Source organism: Gekko japonicus, unplaced genomic scaffold, assembly GCF_001447785.1.
Source record: "Gekko japonicus isolate JY-2015 unplaced genomic scaffold, Gekko_japonicus_V1.1 scaffold1390, whole genome shotgun sequence".
Lineage (NCBI taxonomy): Eukaryota > Metazoa > Chordata > Lepidosauria > Squamata > Gekkonidae > Gekko > Gekko japonicus.
The window spans coordinates 188,126-206,155 of NW_015161994.1; the positions used below are offsets into that span (position 1 = coordinate 188,126).

Consider the following 18,030-nt stretch of genomic DNA (forward strand, 5'->3'; position numbering starts at 1 on the left):
CTTGTTTGCTGTCTTCTGCTCCTTCCCCCCTCCCTTCTCACTTCTCTGATCGCCGACGAAGCCACGTAGGACGAAACAGCTGTTCCGTCTGTCTCCGTCTGTCTCCCAACCCCGCTCGACGACGTAGCCACGTAGCCTCCTCAGCTCCTCCTCGGCTGCCCCCGCCTTTCCACTCCGTCACGTTTCTGCTGCGTCACCGGTCCTCCTCTATCTGTTTCCCTCCTCCCCTCACACGCGTCGCATCGGCTCTCCCTCCCGGCAGCTGCAGACAATCACTCTCCACCTCCTCCTTAAAGGCACAGCTCAAACAAAGGGAAAAGAAGAGAAATAAACGGTTTGCGCACTTTTTAATTAATTTTAGTCTTTCTTATTTTCTGCTCATTAAGTTGGATATCATCGCTCCTACTGCCTTTACCCACTTCCCCCAATTGTTTCAGTTTAATAACTTTAGCCGCTTGCAAATGGGGCATTTTGTTCCCCCCCCTTTCTGTTTTCCTACACCGGAGCGTTTTCCCTACCACTGGGTTTCACTTTCAAACTTTACCCTTATTTCCTTTTATTTTATTCATAAAAGGGAAAAAACTAGGAGTATACTTAGCTTCGGGTTCACTTGGCAATTTGGTGGAACTCCTTCTTTGGTCCTTGTTGGCTTGTCTGTAGCTCGACGTTCTCTGTCGGGGCTCCTGATGTTGTGCGCTTCGGGGTTGGCTCGGAAAACACTGGGAAGGGTCGCCACCCTCTCCAGGCCGATGCCCGCACCCCTTGCCAAGATTTCCTCTACAAGGAAGTCTTATGGTGGTGGAAAAAGTACCTTTAACACAACAAAAGGTCAGAATTGGTGTGGAGCTAGTCTCACACGCTGCTTCTCTCGACAAACCGGACGTGACCCTCAAAGGAAATGTATTGAAGTGTTTGGGGAAAACACTGAAACAAAAGCCTCTGAAAATAAAGATTTAAGTCACTGTGAGAAGCTTAAGAAACTCTCATTAACCTGAAACATAAGAACTAAAGTCTATGCATGTACTGGTTTTACCGTAGAAGTTTTAGCCCCTGATTTCACTTGGCCTTTCCCCTCTATGTTGAACAAAATATTTTGTTATTTTTAATTTTAAAACGCCTCGTGCCATTTCAGTTATTTAAAGGGGGCTACCAATCCTTTCCATAGGTTCCAGGGCTGAGCCAACAGCCAAAATATCATACTGTGACAGGGTGGGACAGCCAGAGTTCTTCAGCAAAGAAGAAAACACATTACTAGGGCAGTTCAGTCAGTAAAGGGAAAGAAAAACAGAAGGAAAATCTTGCCTCTGAGTGAGGGAAGTCAGAACATCGTTTGCTGGAAGAGTTTTATGTTTTTTTTGTTTGTAGTTCATTAATATTATTGTTAATACTATTTTTGTCTCAGAAAACATTAAAATTAAAAAGTTTTTAAAAAAACTATAAAGCTAGCAATGTAGCCCCCCAAAAAAGGAATTGGTGTGTTGAGTGAGACTTGGGTGCCAATTTGCCTAATTTGTACAGGTTACAGAACTTTGGCTTTTAATGTCCTGGGTGCAAAATATTGACTTTTTTAGTCCAGAGGACACACAACTATGCTAACAGGTAATACGCACATGATCCAGGGGGCTAAGGCGTGCACAAGACACAGGCCTTGGTTCAACTGATTCAAAGCTGGAAGCATGAAGACTGAAATAAAAAAGACTATGTTAATGTTAATTCATGCAAATACAACTATTTCGCCATAAAACTGGTATCTTCTATATACATGCTAACACAGTGAAACTGCTACTTTCCCAAATGCTCTGTGTGCTCCCAAAGTGCTTTCTTGGAATTCTAGACAAAATAATAAAATGGAGGTTAAAGAAAAAAGCAAGAGATTGGCTATAAGTCATGGTACCTGCTTATTATATGGAACAAGATTTAATGCCACTGTGCTTTGGATTCCTTCTATGTCTGCTACTGAACTGCAATCTGTACAGCAATAGCACTTCTTCTGTAGAAGCAATTCCTTTGGAAATCAGGAAATCAACAGAAGCAGATGAGACGACTAGAGAAAACATCTGTCTGGTTCCTACACACAAAACCTAATCATAGTTTTGCACTGAAAATTAACTACGTATTTTTAAAAAGAATTGAGAAACACCTTTAAACTACTTCTGCCCTAATCTATTATTCTCTTCAAATATCTGGCAGGAAGGAATTATCTCCTACTGGAACAGCTGGACTATTTGAGATCTGCCTTTTGTATTTCCATGACACAGCTTAATCAACAGTGGTGAAACACACCCAGAGTGAATTCCATTCCCTGCTCAGACAGAATACATATCTCTTCCCAAGCCCCCATACCTAAAAGAAGAAGGTGGCCTATTTTCAGGTGTCCTTGAAGAGGCAGATCCAAAAAGCTTCCTTTGTTCCTCTCTTGGTGTAAATGGTCTTCTAGTTCTTAATGTTCTTAAAGCATTTCGGGCTTCATTTATAATCTCAGCACTGGTCTTCTGAACAGCTAATGAAGGCCTATAGAAAGCTTCTGAATTTTCCAACTTTTTGTTCTTTGATGACATCTTCTTGAAGGAAGCACTTCACATGCTACATAGTAGGAACAGAAAACATAAAATTACCAGGGGCTTATAAGCAGTGTAAATGTTTCACAATTCAGATCACACACTTATGCACATCCAGTCCCCACAGTTTGCACAATTGTCACCAGCCCACATTGCCTTATTATCCGTCCACACTGAATACAGCACAGTCAGTCTAATCCACATTCCAGCAAAATGGTGTTTTTACAGTATTGTACTGTTTCTGATATTATTGCTATATTTGCCACTTTCTTCTACAATCAAACACCACCAAGAAATATACATCAGAGGATAGTCTAGAGTTATTTTTTGGTGCATAGAGCCTGGATCTGACATGGGACAACATATCAGATATGACTGCTGTCTTCCAGCTTACAAGGTTGTTAGCCGAAGTGCCTTATTTCTTATCAAGCTTGGGGAGAATTATGATATTAAAGGGCAATTGGCATATAGCGCAGGGTCATAACCTGTGGATACCAGAGTCAGAATTCCCACAGACGAGGAGATCAGGTTGATGTGATAATTGGTCTTTTAGTACAAATGATCAATCATACAAATATGATTAGCACACAGACACACTCAATACAGATCTAGGAAGGATTAGGCAGGAAAGGACAGTGACTTTCACATTAGCAGGAATATCGCTGATGGGAGATACATTACCTGTCCAGCAAGACAAGTAGACCATGCAGTGAAAAGGGAAGAAAATGAGAGGGAGAGGGAGTGGATTGTGAGCTGGCCAGCAACACATGTGGAGGGGTTCCAAACTGATCAGGGATGGAACCTGAAAGGTGAGGTGGGGGGTGGGAGCTTCACTGCATGTGCTGAGAGTTTCCCTTAAGTAGCCAATTTTGTGACCTGAGGCACAAACTGGGCGATCACTGGTTCCCAGGAAATACAGAAGAAAAAAAAATACCTAAGGATGGATATGACAAAGGAAATGATGGTTGGACAGTTTAGTTGATGTGCTAGAGGGAGTGACACCTCTTGGGGAAGGCATGAGACAAGGGAAGGGGGAAAGAGGGTACAATAACTTTAATGATTCAATACTTGTCTTGGGCATCCTCTGGATCGGTGGCAGGAAGGCTCAACTGCATCTTTTGTTTCTGGCTGGGCAACAGTCTTTGTTTGAGGAAGACTAAGGGGGAAAAAGAATGTGCTGCGTGATGGAGAAGTGTTCCCTTCATGGCTTCTTTGCAGGAACATCTAGTCTCTTTCAGAACATGGCTCCTCTCTGGTCTGCTGCTGTTTCTGTGTTCATAAAGACTGGGGCTATTGGTCTGCATCACGGTCCTTGTACAGATACAGAGTGGAGCATGGGCAGAAGTCCTTTGTAGTTTTGGGTCCAGATCTGGCTTGGCATGCGCCTTTGGCACAAGGCTGCCCTGGCCAGAGTATACAGTCTATAGCCCAGGATTGGGCACTCAGCTTAGGACCACAGCTCTGTTCATTGCCCTGGCACCCAATTCACAGTCTAGCAAGGCACTGATAGTAAAAGAATCTCTTTAACAGTGTAATCTGGAATGGCTTCTTGGCAACAAGGTAACCATTATGTAATAAAGCATTAGCATCAGATTCACGTAGGCCTCGAATTTGTAGTCATATCTTAGATTTCTACGTTGATGATCAGGGGCTCAAGCAAACATGCATTGAACTTTACATGTGTAGGTCCTAGGCAAATTTTATGTTCAGTGTGTGGACATCCACAGCACAGTTTTCACAGTGGAAGGTGGTAAGCTGTGTGGTACTGCAGAGCTCGGTACTAGGTCTGGTGGTTTTTAACTTGTTCATTAATGATTTGGAGTACAGAGTAAGCAATGAAGTGGCTAAGTTTGCAGATGAAACTAATGTTGTTAAGGGCGGTAAACACCGGGGAGGACTGTAAGGCGCTCCAGAAGGATCTACTGAGGCTGGACAAGTGGGCATCAATGTGGCAAATGAGGTTCAACACGGGCAAGCATAAAGTAATGCACACTGGACCCAAAACTCACAACTATAAATACACACTGATGGAGTCCAAACTGGCGGTGACTGACCAGGAGAGAGATCTTGGAGTCATGATAGATAACTCACTGAATATGTCAACTCCGTGTACGACTGCAATAAAAAAGGCAAATGCTATGCTGGGGATTATTATGAAGGGAAGTGAAAACAAATCAGCCAGTAGCATAATGTCCCCATATAAATCTATGGTGTGGCCTCATTTGGAATACAGTGTACAGTTCTGGTCACCGCACCACAAAAAAGATAGAATAGCATTGGAAAAGGTACAAAAAGGGGCAACTAAAATGATAAAAGGGTTGGAACACTTACCCTATGAAGAAAGGTTAAAGAGGTTAGGACTCTTTAGCTTGGAGAAATGATGACTGACGGGTTACATGATAGAGGTGTACAAAATTATGCATGGGATAGAGAAGGTAGAGAAGAAGTACTTTTCTTTCTTTCTCACATTACAAGAACTCGTGGGCACTCAATGAAATTGATAAGCAGTAGGTTTAGAACAAATAAAAGGAAGTACTTCACCCAAAGAGTAATTAACATGTGGAATTCACTGCTGCAGGAAGTGGTGGCAGCTACAAGCATAGACAGCTTCAAGAGGGTACTGGAGAAACATATGGAGCAAGGGTCCATCAGTGGCTATTAGTCAAAAGGTACAGATGGAACACTATGTCTGGGGCAGTAATACTCTGTATTCTTGGTGCTTGGGGGGCCACAGTGGGAGGGCTTCTGGAGTTCTGGCCCCACAGGTGGACCTCCTGATGACATCTTGGTTTTGGTCACTGTGTGACGTAGAGTGTTGGACTGGATGGGCTATTGGCCTGATCCAGCATGGCTTCTCTTATGTTGTTACATGAGCTTAGTGAAAAATGTTTCACTTCTGGCTGCTTATTGTAGCTGGCAGTTGTATGCATATGGAGATTTGCCGATCACCTTGGAGACAGCAGCGAACTGTAGTTTACCATTCATGTTCCAGAAAAATTGAAAAGAGGTCTCTGGGGGGAAAAAAATCTTCCCAAATCCCCCCCCCCGGCTCTCACTTTTCTACTTCTTCTACATTCCAAAGCTAGAAGAATTATGGACTGAGAATGAGGCTGGAAGCCACCTTCAGAATCTGCCTACATTCCCATTGTCCTCCTACCTTGGCTGACTCACCTGCTGTCATCTCTTGCCTGAACAGACTAGTTCAAAAAATTACTTGCCCTTTCCAAGAAAATGCTCGCTGATAGAAACAGAGATGTCACCTTCAAAATTGCTAAGTATGGTTGGCTGGCAATTAAGCTGAGGAAAATATGGATAAGTCATGCTAGCTGATATTTTAGAGATGGTTTGATAAGTAATTTAACTTATATCACGTAATATTTTAGGTTATTTTAGTGGTTTATTTATGTATTTTACAAATGTTATATTCCTGTATAGGGAACAGAAATATTTTAAGTTTGGGGTTTTACTTCTTTTACTGTGTACTGGTCAATGACTGTAATACATTTATTTACTTACTTACATTTACTTGCCCTTTCCAGAATAGAAAAAAAAAACAATACAGAAGACACAGATGTCAATTTGAGATGGGATTTTGTTGTTCAAAAATGGTCCAGCGTTCCCAAAAACTCTATCAACAAAATGGTTTATGCTTGATTTAATATAGTGCATACAAAAAGACTGGTTTGAAACCTAATGGAAAAAAGCAATCCTCTCTGATCAGTTTAAAGTTTCATGTAGTATGGAAATACACTGTCGATTGATTGTTCATGGGTAGTTTTGTTAAACTGATGAATTTCATTATGCTTTATCCTAGTTGTACTATATTGCACCGTAAAGTGCAAAATGTTTTGCATTGATGTGTCACTTTAATGTTTACGCAACTTACAATAAAAATTACCCCCAAAAAAGTTTCATGTACTACTGAAGTTCAAATGATTATTGTATTACCACTTTATTATTAACGGCAAAGAAACAACACAGAAATACAGGAAGTCAGTCTAACACACACAAAAGATACTCACCAAAAATTTCAAGTGCTATTCACTTCAGAGCCAAACAAAATAGCTTCCTGAATCCATAGAAAACTTCATTAAATAACCATATAAACACCCACAATCTGAAAACTCATTGAATAATACAGTATCACACCAGGATCTGAATGAGAAAGAGAAAACATTTGCTGTCAAAACAAACCATACAAGTTACCAAGGGACCCTTCTAATGGAAAATAAGTATTGCTTTCTACAAGAAAGTGTAAATTGTAACCACAGTAAAAAAAAAAAGAACATTAATACCCTACACAGGATGGATCAACATCTAAAAATGCAAGTCCAACACAGTCCATGCCTTGATGAAGGATTCCATCCACATTTACACAACTTGAGGCAATATACCAACTCAATTTCTTTGCAGATACCAGCATCAATTGAACTGATGTTTTTAATTTGCTGCATAAAAAAAGAAACACTGATTTCACTTCCAATGTAATTCCTCAGAGTTCAAGGCTTGCTTCTTGTAGTCTTCTTCAAGCCCCTGTTTTCTTTCTTTTTTAAAAAAATAGCACAAATAATGCATAGCCTCTATTTAGTTTTTCAGATGTCTCTCTTCTAAGAAAAATGTACAAGCTGGTTCAACACATGCATATATCAGCTGATTTCTCTGCACCAGGAATGCATACTTGATGATGACCTACAACCGAATGTGTGAAAAGCACTGTGTTTGTGGTGATGGGAAAATTCCATTTATAGCAGCCTATTCACACATGCACATCTTCACTTCAGGCTGCAGCCATCAAGTTATAAATACGTCTGTGCGAACCATCCCAAAGACAAAGTTTTTGTGGGAAATTCATATGACTTTCCAAAAACACAGAGTAAGCTATCCTCTTCCTCTTGTTTCATCAAATCCATACTGCTTCTTTTTGGAGATTCTGGTTTTTCTTTCTCAACTAGTTGTTTTGCACCCTGATTTTGAATTCCTTGACTTAGCCTCTTCTCAAATCAGAGTATGCGTCCTCTCATCTTAAACACAGTGTAAGGTAATTTTGTTTGGCATAAGGAGCTGTCAGTTGAAGCTGAAGTTCCGGGCAGGATTCAGCACAACTATCTCCAGTTGCATCCAGTAGTTAGGGGACTAGGGCAGTGCTCAGCTAGCTTGGCAAGCACAAGGCTTTCACACTGCGTAACAAGCTGCTTTTAACGCCCAATTGACTTTGTTTCAGCAAAGTTTGTCTTCCATTGCCAATCTTCATAATAATGAATCCTTATCATGTTTCTGAGAAACCCCAGGATTTCAAACCTGCTGCAGGTTTGAAAACCACTACTCTAAAGCATGCAGTTCAGCTTCTGCATCGCAAAATATAGAAAATGTATCCAAAAACCATGCATCCTTTGAACTGTACAAATCCCATGAAGAAAATCCTGTGCTGTACAAACGACCTAGGATGGAGGGTGGGGCTTCCCAAATGATCTTGCCCTACCCATGATATGCACCAAAAGGTATTTAAAGTATTAGTATCATGTCTCATTACTCCAAAAATTGTACCAACAATGGTTACATGTATACCAAAATGCAACCCACAATCTGTACACATATCAAAAACTGACATGTGTAAAAGTCAAGGCCTAAATAATGATGTCCTAAACTCACTCTATATATCCTCAAGGATTAAAACACGCACACACAGAAACCCTAGAAGTTAATGCTCTTAATTGATATTTGAACAGGAACTCTACATTGCAGATTTAAACCACATACACTGTGATGTTCCTTTTTGCTTGCAAGTGACGAATAGGGTAATCACCCAGGTTTCTGCTCTCAGGTTCACACAGCAGAGATGGGTATATTCAAACCAACATTTACTAACAGAAAGATACAGGGATGGGAGCAACTGGTTTCAGGAAAACAGACCTCTTGCAACTTACAGTTCTGACTAACAAACCGAACAAAGGGGCTCCACCCCATGAGATGAAACCAACATGCACAAATATCAAAAGACTGCTCATTGCAACAATAAATACACCACACTCTCTTTGCCTAGTGAACACTGAGAACGAATGTTCTGTACTAGGAATTTCTGACTGAGATTTTATCAGGTGCCTCACGAAACTGAGGTCTCCAGGATTCTTTGGTGAAATCACAATGATCAAGTTGATAAAAGTTCATAGTGCAGGTAACAGATATATATCTAATATAATTTTGTTGGAGAATTTTGGCAGAACAGGGGTGAGGGATTGGTCCCTTCTATTATATTACAATCTTCAAGCTGAAATCAGGATTTCAGTGCCCAAGCATGCCAGTTGATTACACTTCACTTATAATGCATGAACATTTTAGCAATAGCTAAACTGGTCTCCAGACAGAAATAAAAGCACAAACACATTTTTTCTTTCTGTTTCCATTTCTATTATTCTCCCTGATGAACTGTGAAGTTTTATAACAGTTTTTAGCAATTCTAATGTCAATGATCTTCACTCTTTGAAGAGTTTACTTCAACTCCAAAATTCTTACAATTTGCTCTTGAGGGATATTATTTATTGGATTAGTATGTGCTCCATTTTAATTAACCAGCTGGAAATCTGGGATAAATTATCACATTCTGTAGGACAACACCATCTCAGCCTGCAAAAGGTTCTAATTAACTTTCAATCAGACTTCCTTCTGATCTTAAATTGTTTGCCTTACAAAGATACATATGATAGAAGTGTTGACTGATGAGCCATACTCACGCCTGCAAACCGATTTTCATTCTAAGCTTTTCTTGTCTCTGCTTTTTCTGTATTCTTGATCACCTCTGCTCGAATTGGATTTTAAATTATGGTCATATCAAAGCTTCTTTTTAATCATGCTTTAAAATCACATCAATATATTTATCTTTGTTCAAATGGTAGAGGAGACATGTTTAGTCTGAATGGAGTTCCTATACAGGCAACACCTTTAAGTCTTTGAAAGGAAATATCCCATCATTATCAGCAAAATAAGAAAGTGAGATTTTCTCAGTAATCTAAAGAGTTACAATTCTTTACTCGTCCAACCAAATCAGGCCCAACATATTTAAGAGACCTTCTACTTTCAAAGTCCCATCCTAATCTCTAACCTAGACTGGTCAAGGGTATATCCACATGAAGTTGACTGCTCGCAGATAGAGTTAGTGGCAGTTGCTTTAAACAGCTTCAGAACAATGCAACTTCATTCAGGAAAGGCAACTGCCACCCTAGCACAGATGTAAAATTTCCAGACATTTTGAAGGCAGAGGGGAAAAACTTTCCCCCCAGGTTTTTTCCCCCAGAAAAAAATGGGGAAAATTGAAATATTTCAATGTGAAAACCCTTGCTTTAAGAAACATAATTCATGGGAGTTTAAGTCCCCCCCCCCCCACTTTCCAATGTGTTAGAAAAACTGGAGAAAAGAACCACCAAATATTCCCAGGTTTTTTCTTGGGAAGCATCCTTCCACCGTAGTCTTGTGAGAGTTCATCGTGATATTTGGCATATTTCTTAAAGGGATCAATACGAAAGCAGTAACACCACCTTACTGATATAAAACACAGTAATAATGAAGTTGGCTATTTTAGATACAAATTTTAGGATACTTGAATCCAGTGACTGAAACTGTGAATGGGCAAGACATTTCTTTTGTAAAACCTGAAAAAGGACCCAGGTTTGCAGAAAAATCTGAAATCTAAAAAAAACCTGAAAAAATTGGGGGGGGGGCCTTTGAAAAAAACAAAAATGATAAAAGGAGTGCTTGTAGCTTTAAGCGACAGATTCCCTCTGTGGTGACGTCTGGGGATGGCAGGTTTGGGGAGAGGAGAAGCCTCAGCCAAATATAATGTCCTAGAGTCCACCCTCCAAAGCAGTCATTTTCTGCTGGGAGACAGACCTCTATCATCTTGAGTCCAGTTGTAATTCTGGGAGATCTCTGGGTCCCACATGGAGGCTGGCAACCTTAGGCCACGAAGCAACTTCTGGGTGACTTGCAGCCCTGTAGCTAGCAACTTTTTGCTGGGGGGGGGGCTAGGGCTGCCAAGTCCCCTGAGAGACGGGGGTTTGCCCACCCAAAGGGCCCCCAACCTGCCGATCCAGATCCGGCTGGCAGGGGGAACCCCACCCCCAAAGTGCTTAGAGATTGGGCCGACGTGCATGGGGCGATGATGTCGCCCAGAAGTGACGTCATCATGCTGATGTCACCAGGCGACGCTCTAGCACTCAGCCTGAAAATCCTGTGCTGTACACATGAACTAGGCTGGAGGGTGGGGCTTCCCAAATGATCTTGCCCTACCCATGATATGCACCAAAAGGTATTTAAAGTATTAATAACGTCTCATTACTCCAAAAATTGCACCAACAATGGTTACCTGTATACCAAAATGCAACCCACAACCTGTACACATATTAAAAAATGACATGTGTAAAAGTCAAGGCCTAAATTGAAGAGCAAATGAAGAAGAAGAGAGATTGAAGACAGAGCCCTCTTTGGAACAAACACAGATCAAGTTTAAAAATCTACAACATCAATTTAACTGTCTTCTAACACAAGAAATTGCAAAAAAAAGTATGTACACAAGACAAAATTATTTCGAAAATGCAAATAAACCAACAAGATGGCTAGCATATAAACTAAGAAAAGAATCAGAAAAGAAATATCTAAAAATATTGAGAGACGAAATGGGAGAAGAAAAAAGTATCCCCAAAAAGTTAAAGAGGATCATTGAGAGCTTTTACAAGAATCTATATCAGAAAAGCGAAGCCAACCAAAAACAGATTAAAAAATAGCAAAGAATTCACAGACCAAAGAAAAATTTTAAATGAACAAATTTCTTTTGCTGAACTAACTGAAGCAATTAAACCCCCCCCCAAAAGGGAGAACTCCAGGCCCAGATGGGCTCCCAGCAGAGTTCTACCAAGATCAAATAACACTACCATTGAAATATACAATACAGAACATCCTGGACCAGGAGAAATACCAGGGACATGGAATCAAGCATTGATCACCCTAATTCATAAACCAGAAACAGATGAGAAAGAAATCAGAAATTATAGGCCAATCTGATTTTTGTGGATTCTCATCAATGTGGATTATAAGATATTTGCATCTATCTTGGCCGCTAGACTGAAGAGAGTCCTGCTACAAACAATTCACCAAGACCAAGCAGGATTTTTGTCTAAAAGACAAATGAGGAATAATGTGAGAACTATTTTGAATGTACTTGAAGCACACCCAGAAAAGTACAGAATGTACTTGAAGCACACCCAGAAAAGCAAATGGCACTGGTTTTTCTTGATGCAGAAAAAGCTTTTGACAACCTCAATTGGTCTTTTATGTTAGAACAACTATTAGCTTGGCAAGGTGGTGAAAACTTTCATACAATGGTGACAGCAATCTATACTAAACAATATGCAAATGTTAGAGTAAATGGGGACCTCTCACAGAATATTGAAATACAAAAAGAAACTAGACAAGGGTGTCCGTTGTCCCCATTACTATTTATTTTTGCTCTAGAGACTTTGAATGACATTGTAAGAAATAATACACAGATAGGTAAAGGTAAAGGTTCCCTTGCTCGAAAGCCAGTCGAATCCAACTCTAGGGTTGTGGTGCTCATCTCCGTTTCAAAGCCGAAGAGCCAGCGCTGTCTGAAGACGTTTCCATGGTCATGTGGCCGGTATGACTAAACATCAAGACACATGGAATGCTGTTACCTTCCCACCAAAGTGGTACCTATTTATCTACTTGCAATTTCTTGCTTTCGAACTGCTAGGTTGGCAGGAGAATACACAGATAAAAGGACATAAAATTAAGAGAGAAGAATATTAACTCCAAGCGTTTGCAGATGATCTTATATTCATTTTGGAAGAACCACAAACATCTATCACCCATCTTCTGAATTCTCTAAATAATATGGACAGCTAGCTGGTCTGAAAACTAATTTTAAGAAAACAAAAATATTGACAAAAAAACTGTACTAAAGACTAGATACAACAGTTACAAGAGATTTCTGGTATTGAAGTTCAGAAGAAAATAAAATACCTAGGGATAACCTTAACCAACAGATGCAGTTCGCTATTAAAAGTCAACTATATGAAACTTCTTTTTTTTAACATTTATTTATCATTTTTCCATAACAAAAAAGAAAAATATATGCATTATATATACAGAATGCTTTTGGAGTTTACATGTACACACTTTGTTCAATCCATCTGTCCATTTTTGCCAACTTTTTGAAACACATTCTCGTCTTTCCCTGACAATATCATGTTTACTTTATCCATTTCCTTAATTTCCATAATTTTCATAATTATTTATTCTCTACTTGGTATTTTATCTGATTTCAAACATTTCACTATGAGAATTCTAGAACTAGTAAGAACATATAATATTAAATATAACTCATTATATTTAATCCCATCCGGTAACATGTTAAGCAGATATGTGTCAGCAAGCTGCCATAAGGTGGTGTGTTCTTTTCTACATATTACATTGTGCTTTGTCCATCCCCCCCCCCTTGTATTCTCCTGTGTAGGTGTTTACTGTCTGTTGCTTGCTACATCTGCGGAACTGCTCAAGGTCAACCAGCTGGAGGTGGGATGGAGTTATGGCGTTGCTTTGCTTATTATGTATCTCATGCCTGAGAACTGAACTTGTGTTTATGTTGTAGAACCGTTGTGTTCCCAAGGCATTGGGTGCTAGTTTTATCTGCATTCCCACCAGCGGGAATTGGACTCATTGGTCCTAACCTGGTTCAAGTTCCTTTATTATGTTTCCCTATGAGGCTTGTAGTCATTCCTAACAATTCTTGTGTTCCTGATCTAACCATCGCTTTATAATAAATTTAACTTTGTTCTTCAAACGTGGATTTATTTCGAATGCATGGGGAATCGGACAATATGTTTCTGGCACCAACTCCAGATCTATATCAGTAATCTCTAGTATTAGTTGTTTTATAGTTTTCCAAAATGTACAAACCTTCTCACATATCCACCAGATATGGTAATATGTTCCTATGTTATTTTTGCATCTCCAGCAGTTTCCTGAAGCATTCTTATAACATTTAGCTACCTTATCTGGCGTCCAGTGCCACCTATAAAACATTTTAAGGATATTTTCCTTATATGTTGTAGCTCTTAATAATTTTATTGATTTCCACATTTTTTATCAGTTATCTAAATTAATATTGCAACTCAGATCTTTCATCCAAGCTCTCATACATGGTTTTATTATTTCCTCTTGCATCTCATCATTTAACAAAAAATTATATAGCTTTTGTATCATTTTATCCGAGGAGGACAGCCAAATTTTATCTAATTCTGATTTTGTTTTGGCGAAGTTCCTTATTTTGTCTTTTGCAAATCTTGATTTTAGTTGTACTTTTTCCCAATTTGTAAGATTAATATTTAGTATTTGTAATGTTTCAAAAGTTTTCAGTTCATTGTCTTTAGTTAACAATATTTCATAGTTAACATTCTTGTTTTCGTCATTAAGGTTGGCATTATAAAAGCTTCTAATGGGGATACCCACATCGGTATTTTGATATAGAACTTTTCTTTGATGTTTCTCCATACTTTTATTAATGCTCCTCTAATTATATCGTTATGGAAGTTTTGTTGTAATTTATCTTTGTCATACCATACATAGGCATGCCAGCCCATGTGTAGGTCATGACTTTCTAGTTTTAGTGTTCTTTTATCTTCTAATAATATCCATTCTTGAATCCATCCCATCACCGCTGCTTTGTAGTAAAGCTGCCAGTCTGGTAATCCAAGTCCTCCTCTTTCTTTTTTATCACACAATAGTTTCATTTTGACGCGCAATCTCTTAGCTTGCCATATAAATTTTCTCACTATTCGGTCTAATTCCTCACATATTTTATTGTTTTTTCAATATAGGTATACATTGTGCTAGAAATAGAAAGTGTGGAAGAATATTCATTTTATAGTGGCAATTCTACCCATAAATGATATCTGAAGATCGTGCCATTTATCTAAATCTTTCTTAATATCTTCTATTAAGACTTTATAGTTATTTTCATATAGTTGAGCGTTTTTATTTGTAATTGTAATGCCTAAGTATTTTACTTTACTTGTCACCTCAATATTTGTAATCATTTGAATGTTGTTCATTTCTTCCTTAGTGCAGTTTTTTGTCAGAATCTTGGTTTTCTTGAAATTGATTTTAAGCCCTGCTAAGGAGCCATATTCTTGTATCCCATTTAACAAATGTAGTATAGAGGTTGCTGGTTCTTCCAAAATAAATACAAGATCATCAGCGAAGGCTTGTAGTTTAAATTGTTCACCCTTAACTTTGAGTCCTTTTATATTTATACTATTTCTCACCATATCATTTAAAGTCTCTATTCCAAAAATGAACAGTAATGGCAAGAGTGGGCAACCTTGCCTTGTTCTTTCTGGATAGGTATGTTTTGCGTTAATTCTCCGTTGAGAATTATTTTAACCCATTGTTCTTTATATATAGCTGTTATCATCTTCATGAAGTTTTCGCCACAGTCCCATACTTCCATTTTATATTTTAAGAAATCCCAATTAATGTCGTCAAAGGCTTTCTCCGCGTCTAAAAAGACGCTAGTTGTTTTCCAGGGTTGTGTTCATAATATTCTAAGATGTTTATAATAGTTCTAACATTATTTTTAATTTGCCTTTTTGGGAGGAAGCCTGACTGATCTCGATGTATAACTTGAATCATTACCTTCTTGAATCTGGCAGCTAAAATTGTTGCAAAGATCTTGTAATCTATATTTAGAAGTGAGATAGGTCTATACTTTTTAATTTCATTATCTTCTGTATTAGGTTTATAAATTAAGTTATTACTGCCTCATTCCACGAGTTTGGCGTTTTCTATGCATTCATAATTTTATTCATTAAATCTTTAAATATGGGCAATAGTTCATCCTCCAACTGTTGAAAAACGTCCGCTGGTATACCATCTAGCCCTGGAGATTTCCTTTTCTTTTGTTTTTTAAAGGCTTCTGTTATTTCACAGATTGTGATCCTCTCATTTAAAATTTTTCTTTGTTCATCTGTAAATTTTTTCCTATTATACTTCTTGTTGTTTTTGTGGTATTTGTTTGTAAAGTTCTCTATAGAAATTTTCTACAATGTTCATTAGTTCCTGACTTTTCTATTTTATCTCTTGTTTCTCATTTTTTAATGCTGAGATTGTTCTTTTCTCTTTTTCTTTCCTAAGTTTATAGGCTAAGCAGCGAGTAGGTTTATTAGCGTTTTTGAAATAGTACGCTTTCATGTATTCTAGTTTGTTAGCTATTTCTTGCGTTAATAGCATGTTTATTTGATGTTGAATCATTTTTATTTTAATCATTGTCTCTTTTATGTCTCCCTTGCTTTTTGCAATGGATTCTTTTTTCTTAGATCTTCTGACAATTTTTTGAACTTTTCCCTCTTTTGCTTTTTTCTCCATATCTCTTGTGTAATAAATAGACCTCTCATATATGCTTTCAGAGTATCCCATACTGTACTTAGTGGCATATCTTCTGTTTTATTTATTTTTATGAATTCTTTCACCTCTAATTTGAGTTTTGTAACAATTTTTTTGACCCTTAGCAGTCCGGTATTTAATCTCCATCTTGAATTTCTGCCAACGTCTTGAAGAGACAGCCACATAGGGCTATGATCAGCAAATGTGTTGGGCAGTATTTCTACTTCGAACAATTCTTTCGCCAAGCCTAGATTTATCCACACCATATCAATTCTGGACCATGATCTGTGTCTGGCAGAGAAGTAAGTATAATCTCTTTTCTGTGGATTCCTTGTTCTCCAGATATCTAACATGTTAAGTTCTTCTGCCAGAGTTAAGAAACTATTGGGGAATCTAGCACCTGCTCTTACATTATTATTTTTTTTCTATCTTCTTTTTAGGATCTAATACCGTGTTAAAATCTCCTATGACACAGATGTCTTCCGGGTTTTCTCTTGTTAAGATATTTTTTAGTTCCTTGAAGAAGTTTTCTTGGTTCTGATTTGGGGTGTATATGTTTAGAATCCATGTTTCTTTTCCATTTCTTCTAATTTTCACCACTACGATTCTCCCATCAGTTGATTTATACTTAAGTGTTGGATATAATTTCTCATTCACGTAAGTCACCACTCCTCTTTTTTTGACCTTATCTGATGCTACCTATTTTTTATATTCTATTTTTTTAATATTCTAGATGCTTCATATGTTTTTCCTTTACTTTTTTAGTGGTACCTGATGCAATTCCCCCCCCCCCCAAAGTCTTATATTTAATTTTTTGGATGTATTTTCTTTAAATATTTCTAACTCAATGTTGTTATTTTTTTATTATTCAGATGGGACAGTATTATTCTTATTTAGAGCTCCCCTAAGCTGATTATTAGATTAGTATGAGAGTTCAGGTTTGCGCATTTATTTAATTAGTTGATGTATTGCTTTAAATCTTCCCTATAACATAGTATAGTTCTACCTATATTACTTTTGTCTTAAACAATTGATCTGTTAATGGTTATATTTCTTTAATCTTAATTTCCATCAAATCTGTTCTCTCTCTCTTTTCTCTGTTCTTTTTTTCTTGCAAGCATACAATATCTGCGTGCATTTTTAACACTTGGTGAAAAAGTCTTTGTCTTTTTTGTGGGCTATTCATTCTATTGACATTAACTGACAGTAAGCTTAATTTTTTAGTTGCCATTCTTTTTGTCCTTCTTGGATGTTACTATATTTTTAAGCTGTAACCTCGTGTGAATTTGTGATTCAGTCCTAAATCTTAGTTGCTGTTTTTTTCTTTCTGTTGTGTCTTTTTAATACACACTTTTAGTATCTATTTGTGATATTTGGCTTTCTTGGGTTTCCTCTTCTTCCTCCTCATCATTCTCATCTTCTTCTTCCTCCTCTTCTTTTCCACCTCTTTTTTCCCTATCTTCTCCTTTCCCCTTCTCCCATCCTAGATCTTTGTCTTCCTTGTCTAAAACGTTTTCCAATTTGAAAATAGAGTCTATCTGGTACCTTTTCATTTTATGTGTAAATAGGAGTCCTTCTGGGATTAACCATCGATATTGTATTTCATTTTCCCCCCAATATTTTTGTTAATACATCATAGTTTTGGCGCGTCTCTCTTACCCGCCATTGGATATCTTTTAATATCTTAATTTCTGCTCCCACTATATTTAATTTCTTCGTGTTTGCTGCATGTAATACTTGGTCTTTTCTTATTTTCTTATTAAATTTTACATGCACTTCTCTGGGGATTTTGTGTTTTTTAGCATAAGATGAGTTTTTCCTATAGACTGCATCTATATCTACTGATAGTTCTTTTTCATCTCCAATATTAAATTGTTCTGCAATATTATTTATCAGCTCTTCCCTCAAGTTTTTATTTAATTGTTCTGTTATATTTTGAAATCTTAAAATAACTCCTGATTTTTCCATTTCTAGCATAATTAGAGTTTTTTCAATGTTATCCGTTTTCATTTTTATGTCCTGC

General features: G+C 37.8%; 1 protein-coding gene across 1 annotated transcript in view; it reads right to left on the reverse strand.

Moving 5' to 3' along the window:
- ARMC2 (armadillo repeat containing 2) overlaps positions 1–2,558 on the reverse strand; it is a 118,394-nt gene extending 115,836 nt beyond the window's left edge. Inside the window, exons 1-2 of the mRNA XM_015405401.1 lie at positions 2,344–2,558; positions 1,611–1,683 (exon numbers count right to left, since the gene is read on the reverse strand). Coding sequence (XP_015260887.1) covers positions 1,611–1,683; positions 2,344–2,558 — 288 coding nt within the window. The remainder of the gene's footprint in view (positions 1–1,610; positions 1,684–2,343) is intronic.
- Positions 2,559–18,030: the final 15,472 nt, after the last annotated feature.